This window comes from Catharus ustulatus, chromosome 3 (assembly GCF_009819885.2).
Source record: "Catharus ustulatus isolate bCatUst1 chromosome 3, bCatUst1.pri.v2, whole genome shotgun sequence".
NCBI lineage: Eukaryota > Metazoa > Chordata > Aves > Passeriformes > Turdidae > Catharus > Catharus ustulatus.
In genome coordinates this window covers 52,516,988-52,541,406 of record NC_046223.1, presented here as the reverse complement: position 1 = coordinate 52,541,406, position 24,419 = coordinate 52,516,988, and the positions used below count along the sequence as shown (strand labels likewise).

Here is a 24,419-nt window from a genome sequence, read left to right as displayed (position 1 = left end):
GTATCTCTTCCAGGGAGCAAATTGTATGCCAGGAGCATCTGTGATGGCAGTGCCCACCCTCTTAGTGCATTGGTTTCTATCACAAGATACAAGGTGCGTTTGGAAAGAGTGATAGTGTCTTCATCCAATGCTTGGGGAAACCAAACAGGCTGCAGCAAAATGACTTAGCCAGTCAGTCACCAGGCTGCTGGCAAGGCTAGAACATCTGCAAGTCTCCCCCATCCTTGTTCAGTGCTCTTTCTGCCTTTTCTCCCCTGTCACTCCCCAAATATTTCTGTAGCAGTCCGTTCTCTATTTCTCTTACACTGTCCCAAAACAAACAACGAGTTGTTTTAAAACATTCCACAGTTCATTTGATCGGAACAAGTATCCGGACTAAACTCCAAATCAAGCAATTGCATTATGCCTATTGACATTCTCCCTGTGGTTTCAGCTGAATAAATCTCTTTGTTTCTCCCCTAAAGCATTGCTGTGAATGGCTATAATATTTACACAGAGATTAAAATCCCTTGGTACACTAGAGTTGCTGTGTGCAGGCTAAATAACCAACATATACAGCAGATTCTTGCAACCTCTTGTTTATCCTTCAGAAGGAAGCAGAAACCTGAGAGAACCTCAAAGCTTCAACCAGGCTTGGACTATTTTCATTTCTTGTGAGAGAGCCTGGAAGAACTTCATCAGGCCACGCTGGTGGGGTTCTTCCCTGGCTACTTTGGGTCCTTTGGAACAGAAGAGACCAAGCAGAAGAGAAAGCCTGCACTGGCTGCTGGCCTGAGCTCAGAGGATGTGGTACCCTCAGAGCTTAGTCAGACATACTGAAAGGAAACATTAACTGCACCCATGTGCTCAAAATATCTTTAAACATTCTTGCTTTTTAGCATTGAAATGCTGTTGTGTTTTCACAGGTGTCTTCCAGCGATGAACCAGTCTCTCTGTGTAGACTGGAAAATTCTGCATTAAAAATTCTGCATAAGTAAAATGCAACAGGGTAGATGGGATTCTGAGACACAGTAAGAATGTGAGTTGTCTACCAGTTTAGAGATGGCAGTTACTTTTTGAAGTTGTTTTTTTAATTGCAGCGTCCTCTCTACTATTTAGCAGAGTGACACAAAAGTAACAGGAGAAGGCAAAGCATTCTTCTCTCTGCCAAACACAACAATAAAAAAAAATTAGTTCTGCGTTTACCTTCCTTGTCTTACAGAACATAAATATTACATACATATTTAATGGGAGTCAGTGTTGGGTCAAAACTGCAGAAAGAGCAAGAGACTTTGGGATGTTTTACTTCAAGTGCTCTTGGTTTCTCTGTCTTGCCATTATCCATTGTCTCTAGATGTCTTCTTCAGATGGTACTTTATATGCAAACCTGAATATTCCCCTCCAGATAAGATGATTCCCAAAGAGAAGTTTGGTAGAGATGAGCACCTCTCTGGAAGAACCTGTCCCTGGCCTTGCTCATTTCTTGGCTCTCGGTTATCATCAACATTCCAGCTGTCCAGATGAAGTAAAGGCAGCAAAATGCTTTCTACCTTTCCATCGTCCCTTCTTTGTGTCAGTGCTCTAGAGTCTGGCTCAGACTAACTTTCTTTCTGTGAGGAGGTTCAAAGTTACTTGGTTGTGAGTGTTTCTCCAGAGCTCTGCACCAGTGCAGCCCAGTGGTGTCCCAGGCTCCCTCTCTGTCTTGCAGGAGGAGCAGGTCTCAGACCTGAGTGTCAGTTCCACCACAGTTACCAATAAACATACCCCACTAAAACAGGGGAGAGGAAAACACCTTCAACTTTCCTACCTTTTGATTCCTTCTCCTTTTAACAGGCATTTTGATGGGTTTTTTTTCTATTCCAACAGAAGGTTTCTGTCCTCTTGGTTTCCAAAAATGTCTTCTAATTTTATGCTTTATGTGTACTTCCTTTGGATTATTTACAGTAGTTTCACGAATACAAGCCGCACGGACTATAAGCCGCACTTCCAGTGCGTTGACAATGTTGCTGTCTTTGTCAATAAATAAGCCGCACCCGAATATTAGCCGCACTTTCGTTCGTAGCAAGAATCCGTGCACAGCTTTCACAAATTGGCCAATTAGTAACAGGATCGCGGCATAGTGGGGTTTACTGGCTTGGGGCGGGGCCAGGCAGGCTCGGCCCGCTCATGGTTGCCGACAGGGGTGGATGGCCCGGCTCGGCGCTATGGCTCGGCGGGGCCGGCCGGGCGGTGCTGCTGCCGCCGCCGCCGCCAGGCTCCCTGGCTCCCCACCCCGTCTGCACCGCCGCTGCCGCGTTTGCTCGCCCTGGCCGGCACTGCAGGCCCCCACACCGCCGGGCTCCCCCATGCTGCTGGCCCCGGTTCTCCTGGGCTCCAGTGGACTGCTAGCCCTGCTTCTACCGGGCTTCTCCCTGCCGCCGGGCAGCCCCACACCGCCGGGCTTCCTGCTTCTGCTATCCTCCCCTATGCAGTCTGGCTCCCGTGCACTGCCAGCCCTGCTTCTGCCAGGCTCCCCCGCCATGCTGGCCCGGGCTCTGCCACCCCCCCTGCCCCGCCCTGCTGGCTCAGGCTCAGCCGCCCGCCCCCCGCACTGCTGGCCCCGCCTCTGCCAGGCTTTCCCACCTCAGCCAGGGCCGGCCGGGCTCCAGCTTGGCATGGGGCTGCCGTGGGCTCTCACTTCCGTGTTGGCAACTTTTAGAATATTGTTCATAGATTAGCCGCCCCGGAATATTGGCCGCACTTCCGGGTTTCCACCAAAATTTTTATCAAATTGCTGCGGCTTGTATTTGTGAAATTACTGTAAATCCTTTTTTCCTGTGTTACAGATGCAATTCATAGTCTTTTTGGTTCTCTGATTTTTTGCCCCATGCATTTTTCCCCCTCTTCTTGACCTGAGGGTTCAAAGGATCAGAATGACCTCATACAGTTTTTTCAGCTTATTTTCCTACCTCACTTTTTCAGTAGCTCACTGTCACCTGTAGGATCTCTTGTCAGTCATCGGGATGGGAATGACTGATACCTCAACTCTCAGTCCTTCATTTGGTTTCTTGCTGTGCAAGAAACCTGGTGGTTTCTCAGACCCGTGGTGGTACCAGTTGGTGTCTCAGGTATCATTTGGGGCTACTGAAGCTCTCCTGAGAGGAGAGAGGAAGCAATTCCATCTCAGCAGCATGGAGGGCAAACGAGTCCTTCTGATTTCTATAAACTCAGCTGTTCTACTAAAAACACCTCTTAATTGAAACTCTTCTCCAGTTAGTTTGCTCTAGGGCTCGCAGTCACTCGAGTTACAGGTCCCATGGGTAAGAGTCATCCAGATACCCATTGGTCCTTCAGAAATACTGCACGAATACCCAACTGTTCCAGCCAAGTAATTCTGCACCTGCTTCTATTTGCAACTTTAGAAGTCTTTGGAGAGAATATCTCTTGTTTCAGAGTTACTGTGAGTTTTGACTAATACTGGGTTTATACCTGTAGCTTTTCACCATTGTATGTTTCCAGCGCTATCCATCCATAGATCAGGTGTTAGAAAGTAGGTATAATCTGCTTTTTGGTACTGGGAGGATGAAGAACACAGATGCCAAGAATATGTACCTCACCAGAGGCTGTTAGGTTAGAGAAATGGACAGAATTAAGAAAACTTGAATTCCCAATATTTACATCAGAATTCTCCCTCTCAGGGTGGCAGTGATATGTGTAAGTATACAGGATATTTTTAGCTGGCAGTACTGAAAAGTTTCACAGGATTCACTGTAATATTTTTCTTCCCCTCTGAGAGATTACAGATGCTTCATGGAGCACAGTGAAAATTCCTTAAAATTACCATAAACCCAGTGTACTTGTCTGTTTCTTGTTGAGTATCTGTTAAAATCACTCAGTTTGTAAGTGCTGGGGTAAAACAGATTAAGAATCTTTGGGGGCTTTTTGTAACACTAAATTGTGGTACCTGCACAGTGACTTAGCCAGTTTACCAGGTTTGCAGGAGGATTGCTAGGTGGGGCATGAGGAGGCAGTGAGAGAAACACACCTTAGGAATGTGCCTGTGGCATAAGAGACAAGTGCTTGCATTAGAAATGGTTAGTCAGAAGGTAAGAGAGACTACTTCTTTGTTCTTATTGAAACAAGCATGTACTTTGTGACACCAACACGAACACTGCTTATCTTTTCAAACCCTCAGTTTTCCGTGCTCATTTCCATGCAGAGGACTTTTCATGTGATTCTCTGCAATGAGCTGCTGGTGCCACCACCTCAGCTGGAGTCACAGTGGTGCTGCTGGTAGCTAGTATCTGACCCCAGGGATTATATACAGACACACTTTCTTCCCTATCAAATTAGCCAAATTTATTATTCTCAATCCCTATCCTCTCTAATGAGCAGCACCAGTGGCTACCAGAGTCCACAGAGTGGGTATTCTTTATTTGCTGCTGGAGCCTGCACTAAGCATGTGCATTAGTGAAGAACTTTTGCCCAAAGAGACATTTTCAGCATAGTGGGGTAATAAAGAAGAAAAGAGCATAGATACCGGTCTCCTGTGGTGGACGTAGCACTGGCTGCAGTGCTGCTGGACACAGGATAATGCAAAAGGCAGATAGGACAATTGTTACTTTCAGCCATATTTATCATGCATCCAGTTTGCAGCTGCTTCTGATTTCATAATGTTCAGCATCTGTAACCTGATGTCTGGTTCTGCAACATTTTTGGCTGCTGTCTGCTCACGCGGGTCCCTACAATTAGTTGGACTTATGGATGGTATTCTTTGAAAGATCTGATTCTGTTCAAGGATTTTGGTGTTGCAGATACCTAACTGCTGTTTATTTAAATAGGTGATCTCTGACAAACCTGGCATTTTCAGTGTAGTAGGTTTGAGCTGTCCCTTAGGATGGGATTGTCTTCCAGCTGCAGCATCAACAAAGATTTTAAGGGGCGTTGAAAATCCTTACTTTACAGTATTACTCTGGAAGTTATGAGTGAGGGTTTTACAGTGCATTTGTAAATTGCAAATAAAGCACTTCTCGCTACCCTTCTCTGAATTTCACCAAAATCATAAACACCTCAGCATTTTACCAGTATACCTGAGTCTTAAATGTTCCTCTGAATGGCTTTTTGAACCATTTCCCCTGCAGATTTGTTGTCCCTCTTCAGCAGACAGAACTATAAAAAGAGTAAATCCTCACAGCTTTACATGAGATTGTGCATACATGTAAAGCCAAACCAAAGCTGAAAGAGTTTCAGAATATGATTTGTTTCTTAAAAAAAAAAAAATAAATAATTTAAACCTCAATGTTATGTTCCTGTAATAGTAACATCAATGCAAAATTTGTTCCCTGACCATATCCCATAGAATGATTGAAGGATGTAGCCCTGTAGTTTATATTTCTGAAGCTGGGCTGTCTTGCCCTCCATAGTCCTGTTTTTATTTGGGCTCTGAGTCGTCCTAAGTAGGAGAGACCTCACACCAGTGCAAAGACTTGCCCTGATGGGCTTCCCTGCAATATTGAGGTTGTGAACATTTACTGCTATTGAGTCAATTTATGCAGTTTACCAGAGCATGTTAGGCTGGACCATAAATGACATATATTCTGATAACAAACCCAGGGTAAGCACTGCTTCTCAGCAGCATCATGCAGCTGGTTGTTGATGCTGCCCTCTTGTTACTGTGCTGCTCTGGCACTGCTCTGGCTGGGACGACCAGCAGTTCCTTGGCTCTGTGTGCCAAGGAGAAGGTAAGGAGCTGCCGCACCAGGGATTTTGGTATTGCCATCACTGGCCTCCTTTATTCAGTGGCCTCTTTTATTCAGTGCCATTAATTTCTTTTTCAGACATCACTATGCATTTACCACAAGCAGTATGTCCCAGTAAATGCATTCTAACACTCCTTGTTTTGGAAGGAGAAGGTGAGGTTAGCAAGTCCAGCATTGGTCCTCTTCACCATTTACCCTCTCTAGCAGTAACATTTTGAACAGACATAAAACACCCGTCTGCGTTACACTACTTGTGAAAGAGGGTGCATTTAGCTTCCTCTGTGAATACAATACAGACATACCACATACTGCAATGAAGTGCTGCTCTCAGCCACAGGTCACTGTGTGACAGTATTAGATACTTACTGTAGTGCTGACAGCTTCATTCTTCACCAACAGCATCCTTTTGTCTCATCTGTGTGTGTGTTTGTGTGCGTGTGTGTCTTTCACAATGGCAGGAGAGGAAAAATACCCCATCTCTTTGGTTATTTACATATCTTGGCATGCAGATTTTTGTTACCAGGTATTTTTAATTGAACAACAGTAAAAATTGGTAATGCTGTAGTTCCAGAAACATTCTTCGATGTTTTCTCTGTCTTAACCAAAGGGCTGCACTGATTCCATAGAAAAAATACACCTGGAAAGGAAGATTATTTTTCTTACTGTACAGTTCTTAATAATTGTATACGGAATATGCAAATCCCTCTCTTGGTTGGCTGCAGTAGTCCATCTGTTCTGACAGTATCTCGTATTAGATTATCCAAGACATTTGCCAGCATCTGAGAATTCAGCTTTGCAGCAAACCTCTACCAGAAGCAGAAAGAGGCTGCATTTTTATGAGAGCAAGAGAATTTACACAAAGCAAGCTAACCAGGCTTCAAGCTGCTGAAAGACTACTTACATGCCTGAGGAAAAGAAGTAAACAATCTTTTTTGTGTGTGCTGCTTTAACTGTAGCCTTTTCAGAGCCCTCTTTTCCTTAGCCTAAATGCCTCTTTTGCCTGCCAAGAATCAGGATGATTAAATGTCCTTTGAGTGGTGTTTAAAGCTGCATGATAAGAATACCTATCCTCCCAGTGCAGTTTCATATAGTAAATATGAAAGGAGGACATTCCTTTCAGGCATGCTACCTCATTGCTCCTGAGGCTTGCTAAGGCAGAGACTTGAAATAACCCGTTTTCTCCCACAGTGACATATGTGTAGCATCCTTACCAGCATCTCCAGCAGCATGCCTGCCTCTTTCTTGCTATTTATACAGCAGTGCAACTGAATTCAAAAGCAACAGCCTTACACAGACTAATTTTAAAGCAATCCTCTGGTTTGTGATTTTAAAAGGCGGCTACCAATAAAACTGTAAATTTAAAAGAGCCCTAGAATCCTTTCTATTGATCCAGTGAAAGCTATCTTTTGAACTAAAACTGATTTTCCATTATCTTCAAAGTTGGGGGTGGGGGGAGTTATGCCACTATGTGATTATTCCTTCTTTTAGAAAAAGTGGTTATTTTTTAATTTCCTGATGATGCTGAGGATGATACAACCATCAATACCAGCTGTTTCTTTTCTTGAGTTCTTAGAGGTTTTCCTTTGTGATAAATAGAAAGTAGTTGTATGGAGAAATGTTATCTAATGGTTTTCTTTGCAGTGTTGGATAATGCTTATATGAATGCTGTTATAGCACATGTATTATTTGTGGTTAAAACAATGCATGTTTCCATGTGTTAGCATTTTTTCAGACAAACTACAGGACTTGGAGAGCTATCTGTGTCTCCTGAAATGTTTTTTTCTGAAGTGTATTGCTTGTACAAAGCAGATCCTTTTATTCATATTAGTCTCCAGATTTCCTTCCCCTTTTCTTTATTGCACGAGGCATTAGCATGGGAACACACTTCACGTTTCTCAGGCTTTTGTCTGTTCCTGCTGCGTTGCCTACTGGAAGTCAAACTGTACTACTTGGTTTCTGACACAACTGATTACTATGGAAATTATTACCATGTCATAAACAGAGGATTTCATGTGTCGAATGTGCGGCAGGAACACAGATGCTTCTGTAAGCAGAAGGTTCCTGGTAATAAGGAAAAAGGGAAGAGAAATGCAGAAAACAGACGATGCCTCTGCAAAATCCGTTGTTGCAGATTGTTCTTCAGAAGGCATGACCTGCCACGAGCATGGGGATCGAGCACTTTGCTGGGTTGCTGTTTTTTTTAAATGTGAGAAGATAAATGTGAATTTTTGCTTCAAGAAATAATTATTTTATTTTGACTCCAGCAGTTGGTACTGGCCAGAGTGATTTCCGAGGGCATTCGATGTATGTCCCAGATCACTGTTCCACGCTAGGGAGACTAGACAGCTATCGCTCTGCCATGCAGCGCTCTGAAACCAAGGATACCAGCTGCCAGACGGAGGAAGTTAAAGTTGTGCCCCCTTCAATGAGAAGAATACGAGCACAGAAAGGACAAGGCATTGCAGCCCAGATGTCTCAGTTCTCCAGCTCATCTGGAAACATGTCAGTGATGAGTGATTCTGCTGCAGTTATATTTGCTTCTCGCCAAAATAACGACATAGGTTTTCACAGCTTGCCTCGGGTTGGTGCGAGAGTGTCTCTGCAGTCCCTAGATCAGACACAGAGCATGATGTCGAGGCAGACAGAAGACATTGCTGGCACTTTACCCCACCAGATAAGCAAATTGCAAGTGGATGATAGTGTTGTGCATCTGAGAAATAATCCCACGATGGGGACCCTGTCGAGGCCAAAGTCCCAAGAGGTGAGAAGCTGTGATAGTGAGAAGTCCTCAAGCCCAGCATGTGTGGTCTCTCCTCATGCCACTTACTCAACGAGCATCATACCCAATGCAACACTGTCATCCTCCTCTGAAGTTATACTCATCCATGCTGCCCAGAGTGTTGGATCATTGGATAGTAAAATTTCCAGCTCCACTGCCTTTCCAAATCCAAGAGACAATCCTGCTGCCAGCAGTGCAATAAGTGGGAAAGAAGATCACCATTCTTCAAGTGGTAACTGGAGTGAGAGTAGCTCAACACGTCACTCGCAGACTTCAGATACCATCCCATCTAACTCTGTCATGATGCTTTCTCTTGGTGACTCTGCTGTCTCTCTAAGCACTTCTGGGAATGCAGAGGCTGGGTCTCAGAGCATGAGCTACAGCTCTAGGAACACTGCGGCTTTACCAAGCCCTTCCCAGGACAGCGATGGTCGGAGTGAATCCAGCTATTCTGGGGAGCGAGCACAGGCAGCAGTGAGCAGCACGGAGCATTGGTTGTACAGGTCTTCAGAAAACAGCGAGACCCCTTCACGCAAGGTGGTCTGTACCACACCAGGCTGTGCCACGCCTGTTAGCAACCTGAGCAGCAGCAGCCTGGAGAGGACGTCGGTCAGGGACGATTCTACTTCCCTCTATTCTGTGGACCATGATGGCTTTTATGGCTCCATGCATATGGACTCTGGACTGAAGTCAGACATGCCATGCAACAGTACTAATGGTTTTGAAAACGCCAGAGAGAGCGTGATAAATGTCTTTGAAGGAAAGGAGAAGAAACATCAGGATGACCACTCAGGCCAAGGTGACAAATCCCTTGCAAGAAACATCTCGCTGAAAAAGGCAAAGAAGCCACCTTTGCCACCATCCAGAACAGACTCACTCAGAAGGATGCCTAAGAAAAAAGCCCAATCCAATGGACAGGTACTTGATGAAACCCTCATAGCCACCCTCCAGCATTCTCTGCAGCTGAATCTCAAGTGCAAAAATGGCAGCTCCCCTTCCCAGAGCCCTTGCAGTGATTATGAGGATCCCTGGGTGCTGCGCTCCCGCAGCCAAAGCTCGGTCAGTGCGAGCAGCAGCATGATGTCCACCACTGCTCCAAACCTGTACTCCATCTGCACAGTCACCCCCTCCCAGAGTGAAACAAGCAGCATAAAGTCAGAGTATGCTGACCAGTGGGGTTACTACAGCGACTATGCCGCAGTGGCAGATGACCAGGTGAAATCTCCAGTGACCCATTCTGCCAGTGCATCATCTGCTCTCAGCGATTATAGCATCAGCCACTTCAGTGATGGCTCAAGGGCTTCTGTGCCACAAGTGCCCAGTGGACTGGCCAAACCAAAGAGCACTTCTCCAGAGAAATCCCACCGAGTCACATCACCATCGAGTGGGTACTCCAGCCAGTCCAATACACCCACTGCGCTTACTCCAGTGCCTGTACTTGTAAAGTCTGCATCATCAGGAAATGGCAAATCCAAGCTGAAGCCTAAAGTGCCTGAAAGGAAGTCTTCTCTTCTGTCTTCAGTCTCCATGTCTTCGTCGTCCACTTCTCTTTCTTCAAATACATCTACTGAAGGGAGTGTGAGTGTGAAGAAACTGGACCCTGCCCTGAGCCCTCCTGTGGATTCTGGTGCACCTCCTCCAGCACATCCTCTTCCAACACCTCCACATTGCCCTGACCTTTCTCCTCCTCCTCCTCCTCCTCCAGCAGAAGTCATGGATCTGTCACCGTTGTCAACCTCTCCCACGTTCCCCCCTCCTCCGCCAGAAGCCAATGTAAATTCTACCTTTGCTCAGACTGTCCCATGGTTTCCACAAGAAGCCTCCATCAGTTCATTCTCTTCCCCTGTTCCTCCTCCTCCTTCTTGCCCTTTAGCTGTCCCACCACCAGCACCACCACTTGATCCCAAAATAACAAAAGGTGCAACAATATACCCACAGTATTCCTTTAAGAAACGCAACCAGGAGGATTCTTGCTACAGTCCAGTGAAACAGCCGCTCAACAAGCAAGATTCATCAAGACCTGTGATGCCATTAGTAACCACCAAAGCACTGCAAATGGTGCAGTTGAGGTCTGTGAAAAAATCAACAGAAGGTGAACCATCAACTGAATCAGCTTCTGAAACTAACTCTCAGGAAAAGAGTACTGCAAATTCATCGTCACAGTCTCTGCTAAAGCCATCTCTCTCACTAAAACTCAGTTCCAGCTTAGGCGATGAGGAAATGAAAACTCAAGGCACTTCATTTAAAAATGCAGTTCAAACACTGTCTCGGGGTTCTCCTCTCATTCTCTCTGATAGCACACCTGTACTTGACAGTGATCAAAAGCCTGTGAGTGCAGTAGGTCTGAAGAAATCTTCTGAAGCCAGTGCTGTTGGGTTGGCCTCTGATGACACACCTGAGTCCTCGGTGCAGAGTGAAGACCTCCCTTCTGGCATGTCGCTTCAGGGGTCACCAGCATCTCCCGAAAAGACTCAGGTTGTGTTGCCAAGCAAGAAACCACCTCCTATTTCAAAGAAACCCAAACTGTTCCTTCTGGTACCACCTCCACAGTTAGACCTTACAGTGGAGAAAGCAGCTGAAGGGAATGATACTGCCAGAAGCCCAACTAAGAGAGACGCTGTGCTTGCACACTCAGAGGAGACGAGAAATTGTCTTACAGATGGACTCGGTTCTAGCGAGATGGACTCTGGCAGCCTGGTTCCTGAGGGAGGAGCTGCTGGATTCACCTTCTCTGAGACAGTGGGAGCGAATGCCTTTGTGGTACAGCCTGCTGCATCACCAGTTCAAGAAGAACCCAGGCAGGAGGAGCAATCTGCTTTTGATGAAGGAAGCAGTTCAGGCAGCAGCCAGGACAGTGGCAGTAACACTGAGGGGCACCTATCTCAAGAGAACGAAAGTGGTGAGTCTCTTTTCTCTGACTAATTCAGATGCAGCAGTAGCTATTTTGAAGAAGGTGGGGAGTGAGAATAGCCATCCTAGCATTGAGGTGGCATTCTGTAGAGGGCAGAGCCTCTAGTGATTGTTACAACTAGAACAAAAAAAGAAAGTTGCCAGGATCTGATTAATACTTTATGACATTTCATGCAATTGCTTTCTGGCTTCTCATTGTTGCAGACATGGAAAGAAAATGATGCTTTGTTTAACCATGCTACTATTAAAGCATGCTATGAAAGCAGTTAATTTTTTAATACTGTTTTTGCATTTTTGTGGAAACCTTACAGATTTCTTTTTGTTACTGTTCTCTGCATGTTACGTGTGAGCAAACACAGGCATTTATTTCATGCACTGCAGTTCCTACAGCAAGCGTTCATCTGAAATGACAGTAATGACAGTGCTGCACTCAGTCCATCAGATGCTTCTCCTTGGAGGCAGCAAGGGCTGTTTTCAGGACTATGTGCATGTGGGGCTCACACAGCAGACTGACCGTGTTGTTCATTCTCTTTGCATAGTGGAGGTGTTTGAATCAGACACAGCCAATAGTTCATTCCTGCCAAGCAGTACTTATGGGGAAGAGACGGATGGAGTGGCAACACCAGCAAGACCAAGGACTACTGAGGATCTTTTTGCAGCCATTCACAGGTACTGCAGAAACTGCCCTTCCTGTCCTGTCAGGTTCGGTAGGTCTCTCAGAAATAAATTTGACATTGTTTTATAAAACACTCAATTACAACAGCCATGGCTTTAACAGAAAGCACGTATGTATCAACTTTCTACTAAGGCTATATGTGAAAAAGATGAGGAAAAGGACTTGCATTTTATTGTTTTATAAATGTGTTTAATCCATTCTGAACTAAAACCTACCAGATTAAATGGATGTTGATATTATTATAAATACCTTGCCCTTTAAAATATCTTCACGTGTAGTATTTAATGTACTGTTCTCAATCTGCCATATTAACTCTACTGTTGCTTTCTCTGTGTATCTTTTTGTTTTCATTCTTGTTCTTCTCCATCTCTTTTTACTCTCTTCGCTGCTTATATGGTGCAGTTTGGGACAGAGGCTCAACGCTAATGCTTCATGGCAAGCGTGGCTGAAACTGGCAAGTAACACAACATGTCAGTCATATGGCAAAACATATGGCAAACGCTGGATTATAGTTTGCCATAATCCAGCCTGAGGTCGGGTGTTTTGTGTCAAACTGGTTCATGAATGAAATGTGCAGTACTGGCTCTATTATTAATGACATTATTCATTTCCCTTGAAAACAAAATCATCCTGAATGGCAGCTAGATTTACGTGCTGTTCGCGTTAGGTGCTCGGGAAGAAGAAAACCCAAGAAGGAAGGCCCAAGGGCAGAGCAGGAAAGGAGGGCTCCCCCTTGGAGCAGGGTTCCCCTTGGAGCGGCACTCCCGGACCGCGGCCGGAGCCGCCCGGGCCCGGCTGGGCGTGCCGCCAGCGCCATCGTGTGGCTGCTCTGCGCACTGCAGGCCTCCTCCCTGCTGGGGAGTGGGATTATCCAGGTGTTCAGTCAGTTTGCACGTCTGTGCATCGGGAATAAGGAACGGGGAGAGAGCGGCTGAGAGGTTGCACCATTTTGGATGCAAATGCTGATTTTTTTAGTTCATTTTTGAAACAAGTCCTTTCCAGACATTACAAAAATTGCATATATATGATACTGACTTTTTATAATTTGCTGTTCCCCCTTAGGACTTGGCCTGTATGAGCCATTCTGAAAATGGTCTGTGGCATTCATGTTCCATGGTGCTCTAGGACTGTGTCAAATCTGGCTTTAGAATGAGATATTCTGGCCGGTAGCCGTTCTCCTTTATGTATGTAGATAGAGAGTGGATTTCTGTATATATGCACATACCTATAATTCATGAGTTTGTGGGGAAATGGACAACGGAACAGGATGTGGCATACTTAGAACTGCTTGACACATTTTTTTTTTAAGACTTTGCTTTTGCTGGCTTTGGACTTAAACCACTTTCTTCCTTGGTTGCTAATTAATTAAAAAGGTTTAGGTTTTCCCCCACTGTTTCTGAGAGGTATTATTTCAATAGTTGGCACTCTTGGAGAAATTCTTTGGAGCAAGGCAAAAAATTTAGTGGTATGTGCATTAATGACAGGAAGAACAGTCTGAAGTTTTACGTCATAGTTTTGTTTGAGCGTATATCCTATCTATGTCTGAAAAGCCACCAAAACCAAATTTAGTTCTTAATTCCAAGTTTCTTCCATGATTCATACATACTGAGAAAAGCTGGCTGGGTGCTGACAGCAAACTGACTGCTCTGCACTGCATTCACAGCCTTTCCAGATCATTTCAAGCTAGGGTAACAAAGTCTTTCCCCGCAGATCTTTGCAACTGATTTTTTTTTTTCAATTCAATTTGGGGCTTGGTAACAGTACAACCCCAGCACTGCAGTGTTTAAAGATATCAATAGGCAGCCAAAACCCTAATGAAGGAAAGTATTTTCCCTGTAACAGATGCACACACATGTTCATACAGAACATCCAAACAGCAAAATCATCTGTTGCCTACAGCACTAACGCACACTTAAATCTAGATGAGGTTCCTACAAAACTGGCTGCTCCTGAAGTCATCATTATATCTCTTTGCTGTCTCTGTGTCCATTCATCCTCAGGCTGAATGGACATTGGTATTACATTCTTACTCCAGAAAGACAGGTGGAGGCAGCAGCAGCTGCTGAAACTAACAGCTGGTACAGCTGCCTTTGGGGGTATCACCAGTGAGCTATGCATAAACTTCACCACTTAGGAGACACAGGATCGCTCCAAAGTCTTGGCAGCCTATAGCAAGGTCTGTTGCTGCCACCTACTCAGCTGATGGATCCTGCTTCTTTGTTTTCAGGGTTTTTAAAATTATTAATAGGCTGTGTTGCATGAACACATTTGAGCTTGCCTTGGCAAGATCTCAAGGCTTTTAAGAAAGTAAAGGTAAAGATTACTTTAAGTAGAAATCTGTTTTACAAGGGGAATGATCTGGATTGAACACATGCTTGATAAAAATTAATATGGAGTTTCATAGCATGATAATTTTATATCTCTAAGAAGTCAGTTGACTTGTTTTAAACTTCTGCCAAAATACCATATTAAAAATTAGGCTTTATACAGTCTTTTTAAATTAATTCTTGCTCAGCCAGCAGAGAAACAAAGCAGCTGTACTACAAATACCAGGCATGTACATTTCTTTAAGATTTCTAGTAATGTGAAAATGAGGCAATGAAAGTCCAGTTTCCACATATTCCCAGTTCCATGGTTATGTCTTAATTTAATTTTATTTTTTTGGTGTTGTCCCTGCACTTCACATTTAAATAGACAAACACTCCGCTCTTTCATTTGGAAAGATAACTTTCTTGTCAGGAAGTTGGTCTCTCCTTCATTTAGTTGAAAGTTGCAATGACAGAGCACCAACATAACTGAATTTTGTCTTTGCATCTTGAGAGGAGCTGGAGAAGTTTTTTCTCTATTTATTTAATATTTGGATTCAGGAGGGGTTTTTTTTAATCATTTAGTCTAGAATTCTTACATGTGGCTCCACTTTCTCCATCTTCAGCAGCAGTCCATTGCTGTGTCCGTTTTTCTGAAGGAAAGTGCACTAAACTACACCTCTAATTCTCTAGAGAGTGTCAAATAGTAAAATGAAACAAAAACCACCCCATATACTCTGGATGACATATTTTGAATCAAGTCCCCAAATTGACAGAGAAACAGCATGCAGTGTAAATCTTTATAGCATATTAATCTGAGCAGTTGAATACTGACTCCAGAAAACCCAATTCACTAAATTTGCTAAAGTGTTTTGAACATCAGTATTGCCGGTTTTAGTAGTTTCGTTGTTCTGGATTTGCAGAAAAAGAGTAATGAACTTACGTTTTACCTCCAATATCTGCATTTGTGCCTGTACAGTTCTGGTGGTGTTCTTACTCATGCTTTAGATTTAGATCACTTCTCCCTTTTCCCTGTCTCTGCTTTAGTGTAATTCATTGTCATCCCTCTAAACTCTAAACTGAGTTTAATTGGAGGAGGTAGAAAGTTTCATTTTTGTGTCATCCTCTTCTCTTTTGTGTGTGTTTCAAACTCAGATCCAAAAGGAAAGTCCTTGGCCGTAAAGATTCTGAAGACGACCGTACCCGCAACCATTCTCCGTCGCCCCCCGTAACTCCCACTGGTGCTTCCCCAAATTTAGCTACCCTCAAACAAGCCGGATCTATTCAGAGAAGTGTTCGCAAGAGCAGCACCAGCAATGACAACTTCAAAGCCCTGCTGCTGAAGAAAGGGAGTCGCTGTGACACCAGTTCCCGTATGTCCGCAGCAGAGATGTTGAAGAACACGGACCCACGGTTCCATCGGACAAGGACAGACGCCTCCCCTGACCTTTCTGACAGCCCTGCCAGCTGCTCACCCAGCAAGAGCAAACGGGCCCAGGAAGAGTGGGCCAAGAGTGAGGGCCTGATGCCAAGGAGCATGTCCTTCTCTGGCACGAGGTACGGCCGGTCACGGACACCCCCATCTGCTGCCAGCAGCAAGTACAACGTCCGCAACCGCATCCAGAGCAGCCCCATGACTGTCATTAGTGAAGGAGATGGGGAAGCAGTGGAACAGTCCGAGGGCAGGGTCCGGAGGACTTTGGAAGAGCAGCAAGAGGGGCAGCTTGATATGTTTAACAGTGATGAAATGGACATGAATGACTTCCCGTATGCTGAGGAGGCAGGCTGCAAGGAGAGCTTGGATCCGGCCCATGTAGACTTAATGACTCAACCAGGTGCTTCAAGGAAGTATCTCAACTCTTCAGCTGAAGAAAGTTAAAAGGCAGTGTGACAAAAGGCTTTGGATATTAGTCTAGAGAATCACAGGGACTAGATTCCAGAGGAAAGCCCAGACCAGGACAAGGTTACTTTGCTGAGCATTTATTCCATGAACTGCATGTGTATGTTTAAATGCTAAAGCAACGATGGTTCTGCGTGGTTGGGTTGGGGTGGGGAGCACTTGCTTTGAATGAGTGGTCTGTGGCTTGAAGAAGGTTAACAGTTGAATTTTTTGTGTAAAGCCTTAGAAGTCCTCTTGTGGGTTGGGGTGGGGAAGTTTTCTCAGACTCTGTAGGGGTGTGAAGTTTTTCTTTTTCTTGAGACTGCAATTGTGCAAGCAAAATTTAGGAGTAAGCCTGAAATGAGAAGGCTCCTGTGGTACAAGCTGGACATTTGGTTCAAAAGCATTGTAGTGATGCAGCGCAGTGCATTTGTTAAGCAGAGGGAGGCACAATGAGGCACATTCACCTCTGAGAGAAGGTGGTGCTGGGGTTACATGGCTCCTTAGTGGGGTATGGCCCAGCGTTCAATGAAGTGTGTCCTGCTCAAGCATGAGCTCACCAGGTTATGGATTGGTCCAGGGTACTGTAATTTTAATTCTTTTTCCTGAGGGAAAATGAACTGTGTAGTTAATGTGGAAAAGGGAGCTGATTTTATAACACACTACTAGCTGCTATGCAGCCACACACGTTCACTTGGTGAAACACACATTTCCAGGTGAATTGCTTCCTTGACTGGAGTATTCCCTTAGAGAGCTAGAACAGCTGGATGTGTGGAGAGGGTGCAAGCAGACACCAGGAAAGTGGGAGATGAATGAAGCAGTGTACTGCCAGAATTTGGAAGGGTTACTGTCATAGTTTAGGAACAGTATTCCCCAATTTATTGTTCCCACCAAACCATGTACCACTCACTCACTCCCCTCCCCTCTTCTGCGGGTGGTTGGAGAGGAGAATTGGAAGCACAAAAGGTGAAAGTTGGGAGCTGATGAAAGAAAAATCTACTGGGAACAACAATGAAGTAAGAAAATGGACAGTGACAGCAACAATGCTTAGAGTGCGCACAGAAGAAGTGAATAGCTCACAGGTGACTGCTCACCATGCACAGTCTGGTAATGTGTGAGCTGCTGCCCCACTTCCTTGTCCCCAGCAGTGTGTTGAGGTAGTGTAGAACAACCTCTGTGTCCTGGCCACAGCCCCTCCTGGCTACTGCAAAAAAATAAACCCTGTCCTGGCCGGAACCAGGAGAGCTGTGTTTCTGAATTAGAAAGAGAAATTGACTTGCACTACAAAGCTGTAGGTGGAGCCCGTCTTTCAAAACTGAACTTGGGAGTTGTGTTTTGCCAGAAATCTGTTTTCATTTGTCAAAATGGGGAGACTTACTTTTCATCACTTGAAATACAGATACTTGCTAACTTTTGGTTACCAAAGAATAAGTTACAGTTACTTTCCTTTTTGATTTGCCTGCAGTATTGCTCTTCTTCTTTAACCTTAATAATTTAGTCAGGTTCATTTTTATTGTATATTTTACAGATAAGAACATTTAACGGTTTTCCAATTGTAAAGAAGACCATTAATTAAAACTGAAATATTGGCTGGAGTTTTTGGTTCTTGGTAGGAATGAAGCTTTTAATTTTTAATAAGAATTTTGCATCATTTGATGGCATGCGCAGTTTTTGTATTGTTTGTAAATATTGAAAGTTGTTAAAATATCTTTTGATCTCCTTACCATAGAATTTTTACATTTTTAGATTGCTTTTAAGACAAAAAAGCACTCTTTGTAGATTATTTATTTTAGAGAAATATGCTTGTAATCTCTTTCTTCAATTCTTTACTTGTTAGTTATGTAAATTTCAGGGGCCTTCATTTAACTCTTCCCTTCACTAGAGGGGAATAGTGCTGAAAATGCTGTGACTTTGCTTCAATAAAGAAAAAGCCTGCCAGTTGCCATATTGTCTTTTGAGTCAATTAAAATCTCCTTCAAAAGATGTGTCCCACAACGTATGGCAACCCACTGAATGCCATAATCCATGCATCCAGCTACTAATCTCCAGTTTTCATTGCAAAATTTACTAATTCACTTTAGAGACGACTAAAGTATACTCACACATCCATCCCATTTTGGTATCTCAATTCTGAGACTAAAAAAATTTAAATAATCCTAAGTTTTTTCCAGTGTCATGTGAGTGTTTCTACTGCTTCTCTCCTACTTGCAACCTGTCCCAGAAAACTAAATTATTGGAGAACCAGATTATAAGCAGAGTGAGTGAGAAGTGAAGTTGACAAGTTGAATCCAGCTGCAGCCAGTGGAACAACGGTGATATCCACTGGTGTGCAGCAAACTTTCTACCATTTTTATATGCTGACAATATTGAAAAAAACATTGGATTTTTGAAATTAAAACCTAATTGGATAAAGTAGATTATTTCAGATATTATTAATACTGATCTGAATTACATTCTGTTACAAAGAGGTAGCAGTGGCAGAATGTTTTGCTCTAAACATTTTGTGATTGTTGCTTTGGTCTGTCTCCCACAGCTGATCACATGGAATATGAAAGGACCAAGTCCTTTTTACAGCAGGTACTGTCCCTTTAAATGCTAGCCGGTCCTCGTGCCACCATCCTGACAGGATAACGTGTAATAAATAATACACAGGTTTTGTTTTATTGTTTACAGATGGAAAAATCATCTAAGTGAAAAATGGAGGCACTGGGCAGAATTGTAGCTCTGGAGCCTGCAGCTTTTGCAGCCATTTGCAGCCTTTTGCATCAAGTGCCTGTAGGAGGGAACATAGCCAGCTTGTTCCTTGGTGATGATGGCCAGCTGATGCTGCCAGTTGTTTATATGGGCTATGTGGGGAACTCTCTGGAAAAGCCTGGCTTAAATGCACACCATCTTGTCAGTGCAGGTAGATGAAATTAAACTTGAATGTAGCACAGGCTGAATTTCCACTCAGGCTTTGGCTAACATGCAGAAGGCAGTGTTGGTGCAGCCCTACTGATGTTGCTGCATGACTACATTTTACACAGTACAAGGTATAGTGAAATACCTTAAGTGTGCTGAAATGTGTTTAATGGTGCTTATACCATTTACTTAGGTAGCTGATGTAACTTTCTTACAGAGGTGTCACCATGTCATCTCCCTGCAGCAGAACTGGTTAATTATTTTGCCATGCTTACCGCTTCATAGTTACTTTGTTAGAGGATAAGCTTCCTCCATAGGCAGGTTTTGCAGTTGAGGTTTTATTGATCTACAATGTAGATTAAGTTTAGCAAACCTCTGCAAAGGACATCCAGAGGAGAAGGAGAGGAGGGCACAAATGCAAACTTGCCTGTGCTGAAGAAAAAAAGCAGACTTGTCATCATGATGCTTAATGCATCATACTGTCACAGGGCTTGTTTAGAGTTTACAGGTAACAGTCCATAGTTTGCCTCTAAACCAAGAATCTTTACTGAAGCTAGATGTGAGATTAATTACTGGTTTCTGTTTTACTGGAAATGGTGTTCAGCTTCAGTCTTTTTCTAAATTCTGCCCTATATTAACTCATTTCATGTTTTGTTCCTTTGTTTTCAAAGTTCTGCTGTCACATGTAGGCAACCCCAATAACCCTGTGAATCAGAGCCCTCCAGTTACTCTGTTAATACATTCACAAGACTCAAAGGGACATTTACGAGCCTTCACTACTATTTGTATACTAGAAAGGATAACTCCTTAATTGAAATGATGGAGGTTATGCAAGGAGCAATAGTTTGGTGAGAGGAGGTTTGGAAGGCTACTGGTTATCAGTTACAAGAATTGGGAAAGACAGGATTTTGAGAAACCAAGATTGGGATGCTGGTTCTTGCATAAGGCTCAGCCTGAAAGAAGGCACTGGCAGAAAAGGTGAAGCAAGGAGATTACTGAGAAGTACAGTGAATGCACAGATTAAGGTATGGGATGGGCAGGCTAGTGCGGATTCTAGATGCTAAAGAAGTTTCAGCAAGTACAGAAGAGAGAAAAAGGTGAAGGAACAATGGAATAGCCACAGCAAGGAGGAAGAAAAATTTTAGCCCATGTGTTGTATCCTAATTCAAAGTGTGTAGAAGGCCAAAGTAAGTCAAACATGGGGGAATAAAAAAACAACAAAACCCCTAACAATTTAGAAGAGGAAAATGAGCAAAACTGGGTGAACTTAGAGAAGCAGTAATAGGCTGAAGTGAGGACTGCTCTAGGAGACCTCAGGCAACGCAGTGTAGGTGGCTTGGGCACAACTCTTGGGAGGGTTCTATAGAACCACCATGCCTGAAGTCTGGAAGGAATAAAGGGGATTGGGAAGATGAAAGCTCAGATTGATTTTGTCTAATTTCTACCACCAACTGTACATCCAGTGGTTCCAGTGGACTGGGTACAGGTCTCGAGACACTTGCACTGGGATTTCCTGAAGCAAAGAGAGGCCACTCGTGCATGCAGCACAGGGATGAATGTGTTAATACTACTGCAAGCAAATAGATCTGATTTGCTATTCTTTGGATACCACAAAGTTCTGGAAAAGTCATTTATAGCAGCAATCACTGTTCAAACAAAGCCACTGCCACAGAACATTTGAGTGATTCATTGTTGCATTGTTTGCTTTTATGGGAGAGAATTAAAAGGATGGACTTCAGTGGTAAAACAAAGTGTTACATAACTTACAGTGGCAATGAGGAATCATTTTATCTGTTTTATTTAAAGTAACTTCAGTACTCACAGAAGGGAACACAATAGCTTTATAATGCCCTTGGTAGCTTTCTGAGTTGCCCCCTTATACTTAATTTTGTGAATAACTTTCAGAAGTGGTTTCTTTCATGGTTAAGACTGGAAAACTCTTCTGGCAAAATTGATAACTTTATTGGATCTAAAAGGGTGTTATCAACTTAAATCAGCATTAAAATCTTGCAACTACTCAGTGCTGGATTGTAACTGTGGCTATACTGGTGTGAATTAATAAACACTCAAAAGAGTAAAATATAGAAATGTTTGATAAAGATGTGCTGTATCATATTATCCTGAAAAACTGGGTAAAAGCCTTCCTCAGCTGAATGTTGGGTACATTTTATGTTGTAAATTTAGCTCTTAGCAGTTGAGTTCTTTCACATGATGTGCAGCCAGCCTTTTAAGGGCCAATCAATGCTTTTCCCAACAGTGCTAATGGAAAATGTCATTGATTTTTAGTAGGAAATTGTTTGTTAGTAGTGAATCCAAATGTGTGTATATAAGCATGTGGAGAGGTATATAGAGAAGTACCCAATGTACCTGAGTTGCTTCTGTCTGTACAGTGGTATATTTGTGCACCAACCTTCAGTATAAAACCAGAATTGTTAACTGCTGAAGGGGAAAAAAAAAGAAAATCTGTCAGGACGCATAAGGTAGCAGAATTTTCTGCATTTTCACTACCTCTAGAAAAAAACAGTAGCAATTCTACTTCTGTGTTTAGATAGTAAAAACTGATTTGTGAGGAAGAAATATGTACATTATGAAAACAAAAACAAACCCAAAACAAAACGAAAACCACAAAAAAATTCCAAAACACCAAAAGATTAAATCCTGCAAGCAAGAAATACAAGAAAATAAATTAATTATCTGCTATCTGAAGAGGAATGTTTTTCATGTGCATTTTGGTAGTACACTAATGTCTTCTTTAAAAATTAAATATCTATTCAGTTTAATTTTTCCAGAAGAAATTACAGGCTGTTTCCAGCACTTTTCACATTGGGTTGCAGGAAATGGGCACAGAAAGTCCTGCCTTTGGGAATTAGATTTAGGGAAAAAACCTGATTTCTAGGTGAGTTTAAAACAGGTGAAAGAGTATCACAATGGCACAAGAATTCAGTGCCTAGTGCAGCATCAGCAGTTAAGAAACTGCCTTAGTAAAAGATGGTGCCATCCTTTTTGCCTTAATCAGGGTGTTGTAGTGTGCTGCCTGGAAATGGTGATTTTGCAAATTGCTGTGCCAACTGGGAGCTGCAGTGCAGTCCAAAGGACTTAAAAAGCAAAGCCCAGGTTTACATAGTCAGTGCAGAAGTCACAGACTGGGGAATGATAATGATTTTAATGTATTTACTTTTTGACGGAGTTCTGATACAAAACAAAAAGTAATTTCACGATCATAAGCCGCACCTGATTATAAGCCGCACGTCCGGGTGTCGACAACTGTCTTGGGTTACGATATAGAGTGTGATAAAAGGTATCTGTTCTATCACCATCTGTTGAGGGTGGGGGCAGTGATCCTTATCTCTGCGGGAGATATTCTGCTAATGGGCCATCCATTGAAACCAGGCAGGGCATTGTTCTTTATCTTTTCACAACCCATCCTTCCTCCAGTGAGTCATTTTCTGCTAATGGCCCATTGAGTCCCACTGTGGGAATGATAAAATTACTGCATCCCATTGGAAGTTGCTCCAGCCAGGGGGAAGAGCCCAACATTTCTTACCAAGATAAAAACAGAGGTTTTGGGACACTAAGGTAGCCCCTTTCTCCACTGGACTCCAGAGGAAAACCGGATTTCTCCACATCACCACTGGACCTTTAGAGGGAAACTGCACCTTGTACAGGAGCCCTGCTCCAACTGAACCACATCTGTCACTGCAGGAGGATGCAGCCACCATTTAATGGGACTGCTACCAACACCCTGCCTGATGGGGTGTCAGGTTGTACTCTGACTTTGTCAGGGTTTGGAGTTTCTTTCTTTGTAGTACTGTATTTCTATTTTAATTTCCCTAGAAAAGAACTGTTATTCCTAATTCCCATATCTTTGCCTGAAAGCCCCTTAATTTCAAAATTATAATAATTTGGAGGGAAGGGGTTTACATTCTCCATTTCAAAGAGAAGTTCCTGCCTTTCTCAGCAGACACCTGTCCTCCAAACAAAAACAGCAACTTTTCATTCTTTGTCCGTATATAAGCTACACCTGATTATAAGCCGCACTTTGGGTTCAGACCAAAATTTTAGTCAAAATGGTGCGGCTTATAATCGTGAAATTACTGTATATTTCAGGAAGGAGATCCTAAGGAAAATGGGTGCACAGGGAGCATATAGCTGTGAGCAGAGGTCATGTAGTTGCACAGAAGTCCAAGTTTGGGTCTAAGGCAGCTTAGAGTGCTTTTGCAAGCCATGGATAGACAGTATCAAACCACTGGTTATCCCAAATGAGGTTGGCATATTCCCATACACAGCACACTTGGATCTTTTAGGGCAAAGATCAAACAAGCTTAAATTCTACAGAAATATCTCTTGTGATGTGATACACAGGGAAAAAAATGTATCTCAATGTAATATCCAAGAGACAGCCCTTTAATATTCAAACATGGAACATTAAGACTGATTTCTCCATTTACTGATGCATTTTCTTGCAAAATTTTTCAGAATTTAAGATTGTGGCATGTGGAAACATGGAAAGTAGTTGATAGCTTATTTCTGAGTTTAAAAAACAACAAACGGTACTCTGGTTTTAGACTGTTAAGCACAATCCAAGGCAAATGAGCTGTGTACCATAAAAGCTTTTTTTGAAGTGCAGCTTTGAAATCCAGGACTGACTGCAACAAATTAGTCATCAAGTTCATGGGATGAATTTCTTGCATGTTGTGACAGCCTCATGTGGAGCCAGGTTGGATTTTGGGAACAATGATTACTAAAAAATTACTTTCTGTGCTACAAACTTGCTCTCTGAAATGGTCACCAGTGTCTGGGAAATTGTGACCTCTTTGAACTGAAAGTCCGTATGAGAAATTATCTAAAATACTTGGTGAGAAAAGAGGGAAGAAAGTGTCTTGACAATAAACTGAAATGCCTTTCTCTAAAGTCATTCTGGTTGTTACTCATGTTTGTGGGACATTTCCTTCTTTGATAAACCAGATCTCATGTAATCTGTTAATTCTTGTAGAGTGCTTTAGCCGTTCTCTTTCAACAGGTATTTCCTCACCCTGCTTGAAACATCTTGATAGCATCAAGAGTCTTTCTTTGTGATACTGGTATGTCTTTTGGAAGGCCTGCCAAGAATAATAAATATGAAGGGAGTCTAGGTTTGACTGTCCTTTATGCTCAAGTCTGTAGACCATGGACTTCCCAAAGTTCAGCTACCTGGGAAAATGCCATCAGGAGCTGCAACTCCTGCTTCTGTGCCAGTCCATGTGCATACCTG

General features: G+C 43.1%; 1 protein-coding gene across 8 annotated transcripts in view; it reads left to right on the top strand.

Moving 5' to 3' along the window:
* NHSL1 (NHS like 1) overlaps positions 1–20,997 on the top strand; it is a 180,100-nt gene extending 159,103 nt beyond the window's left edge. For 5 of the 8 annotated variants that reach the window (XM_042779089.1, XM_033054208.1, XM_033054209.2 and 2 more), the window contains 3 exons: positions 7,982–11,395; positions 11,946–12,075; positions 15,544–20,997. In XM_042779089.1, coding sequence (XP_042635023.1) covers positions 7,982–11,395; positions 11,946–12,075; positions 15,544–16,267 — 4,268 coding nt within the window. In that variant the 3' untranslated portion in view covers positions 16,268–20,997. Of the gene's footprint in view, positions 1–7,981; positions 11,396–11,945; positions 12,076–12,484; positions 12,537–15,543 lie in introns of all 8 variants that reach the window. The other 3 variants (XM_042779090.1, XM_042779088.1, XM_042779091.1) reach the window with 2 other exon arrangements.
* The last annotated feature ends 3,422 nt before the right edge of the window (positions 20,998–24,419 follow it).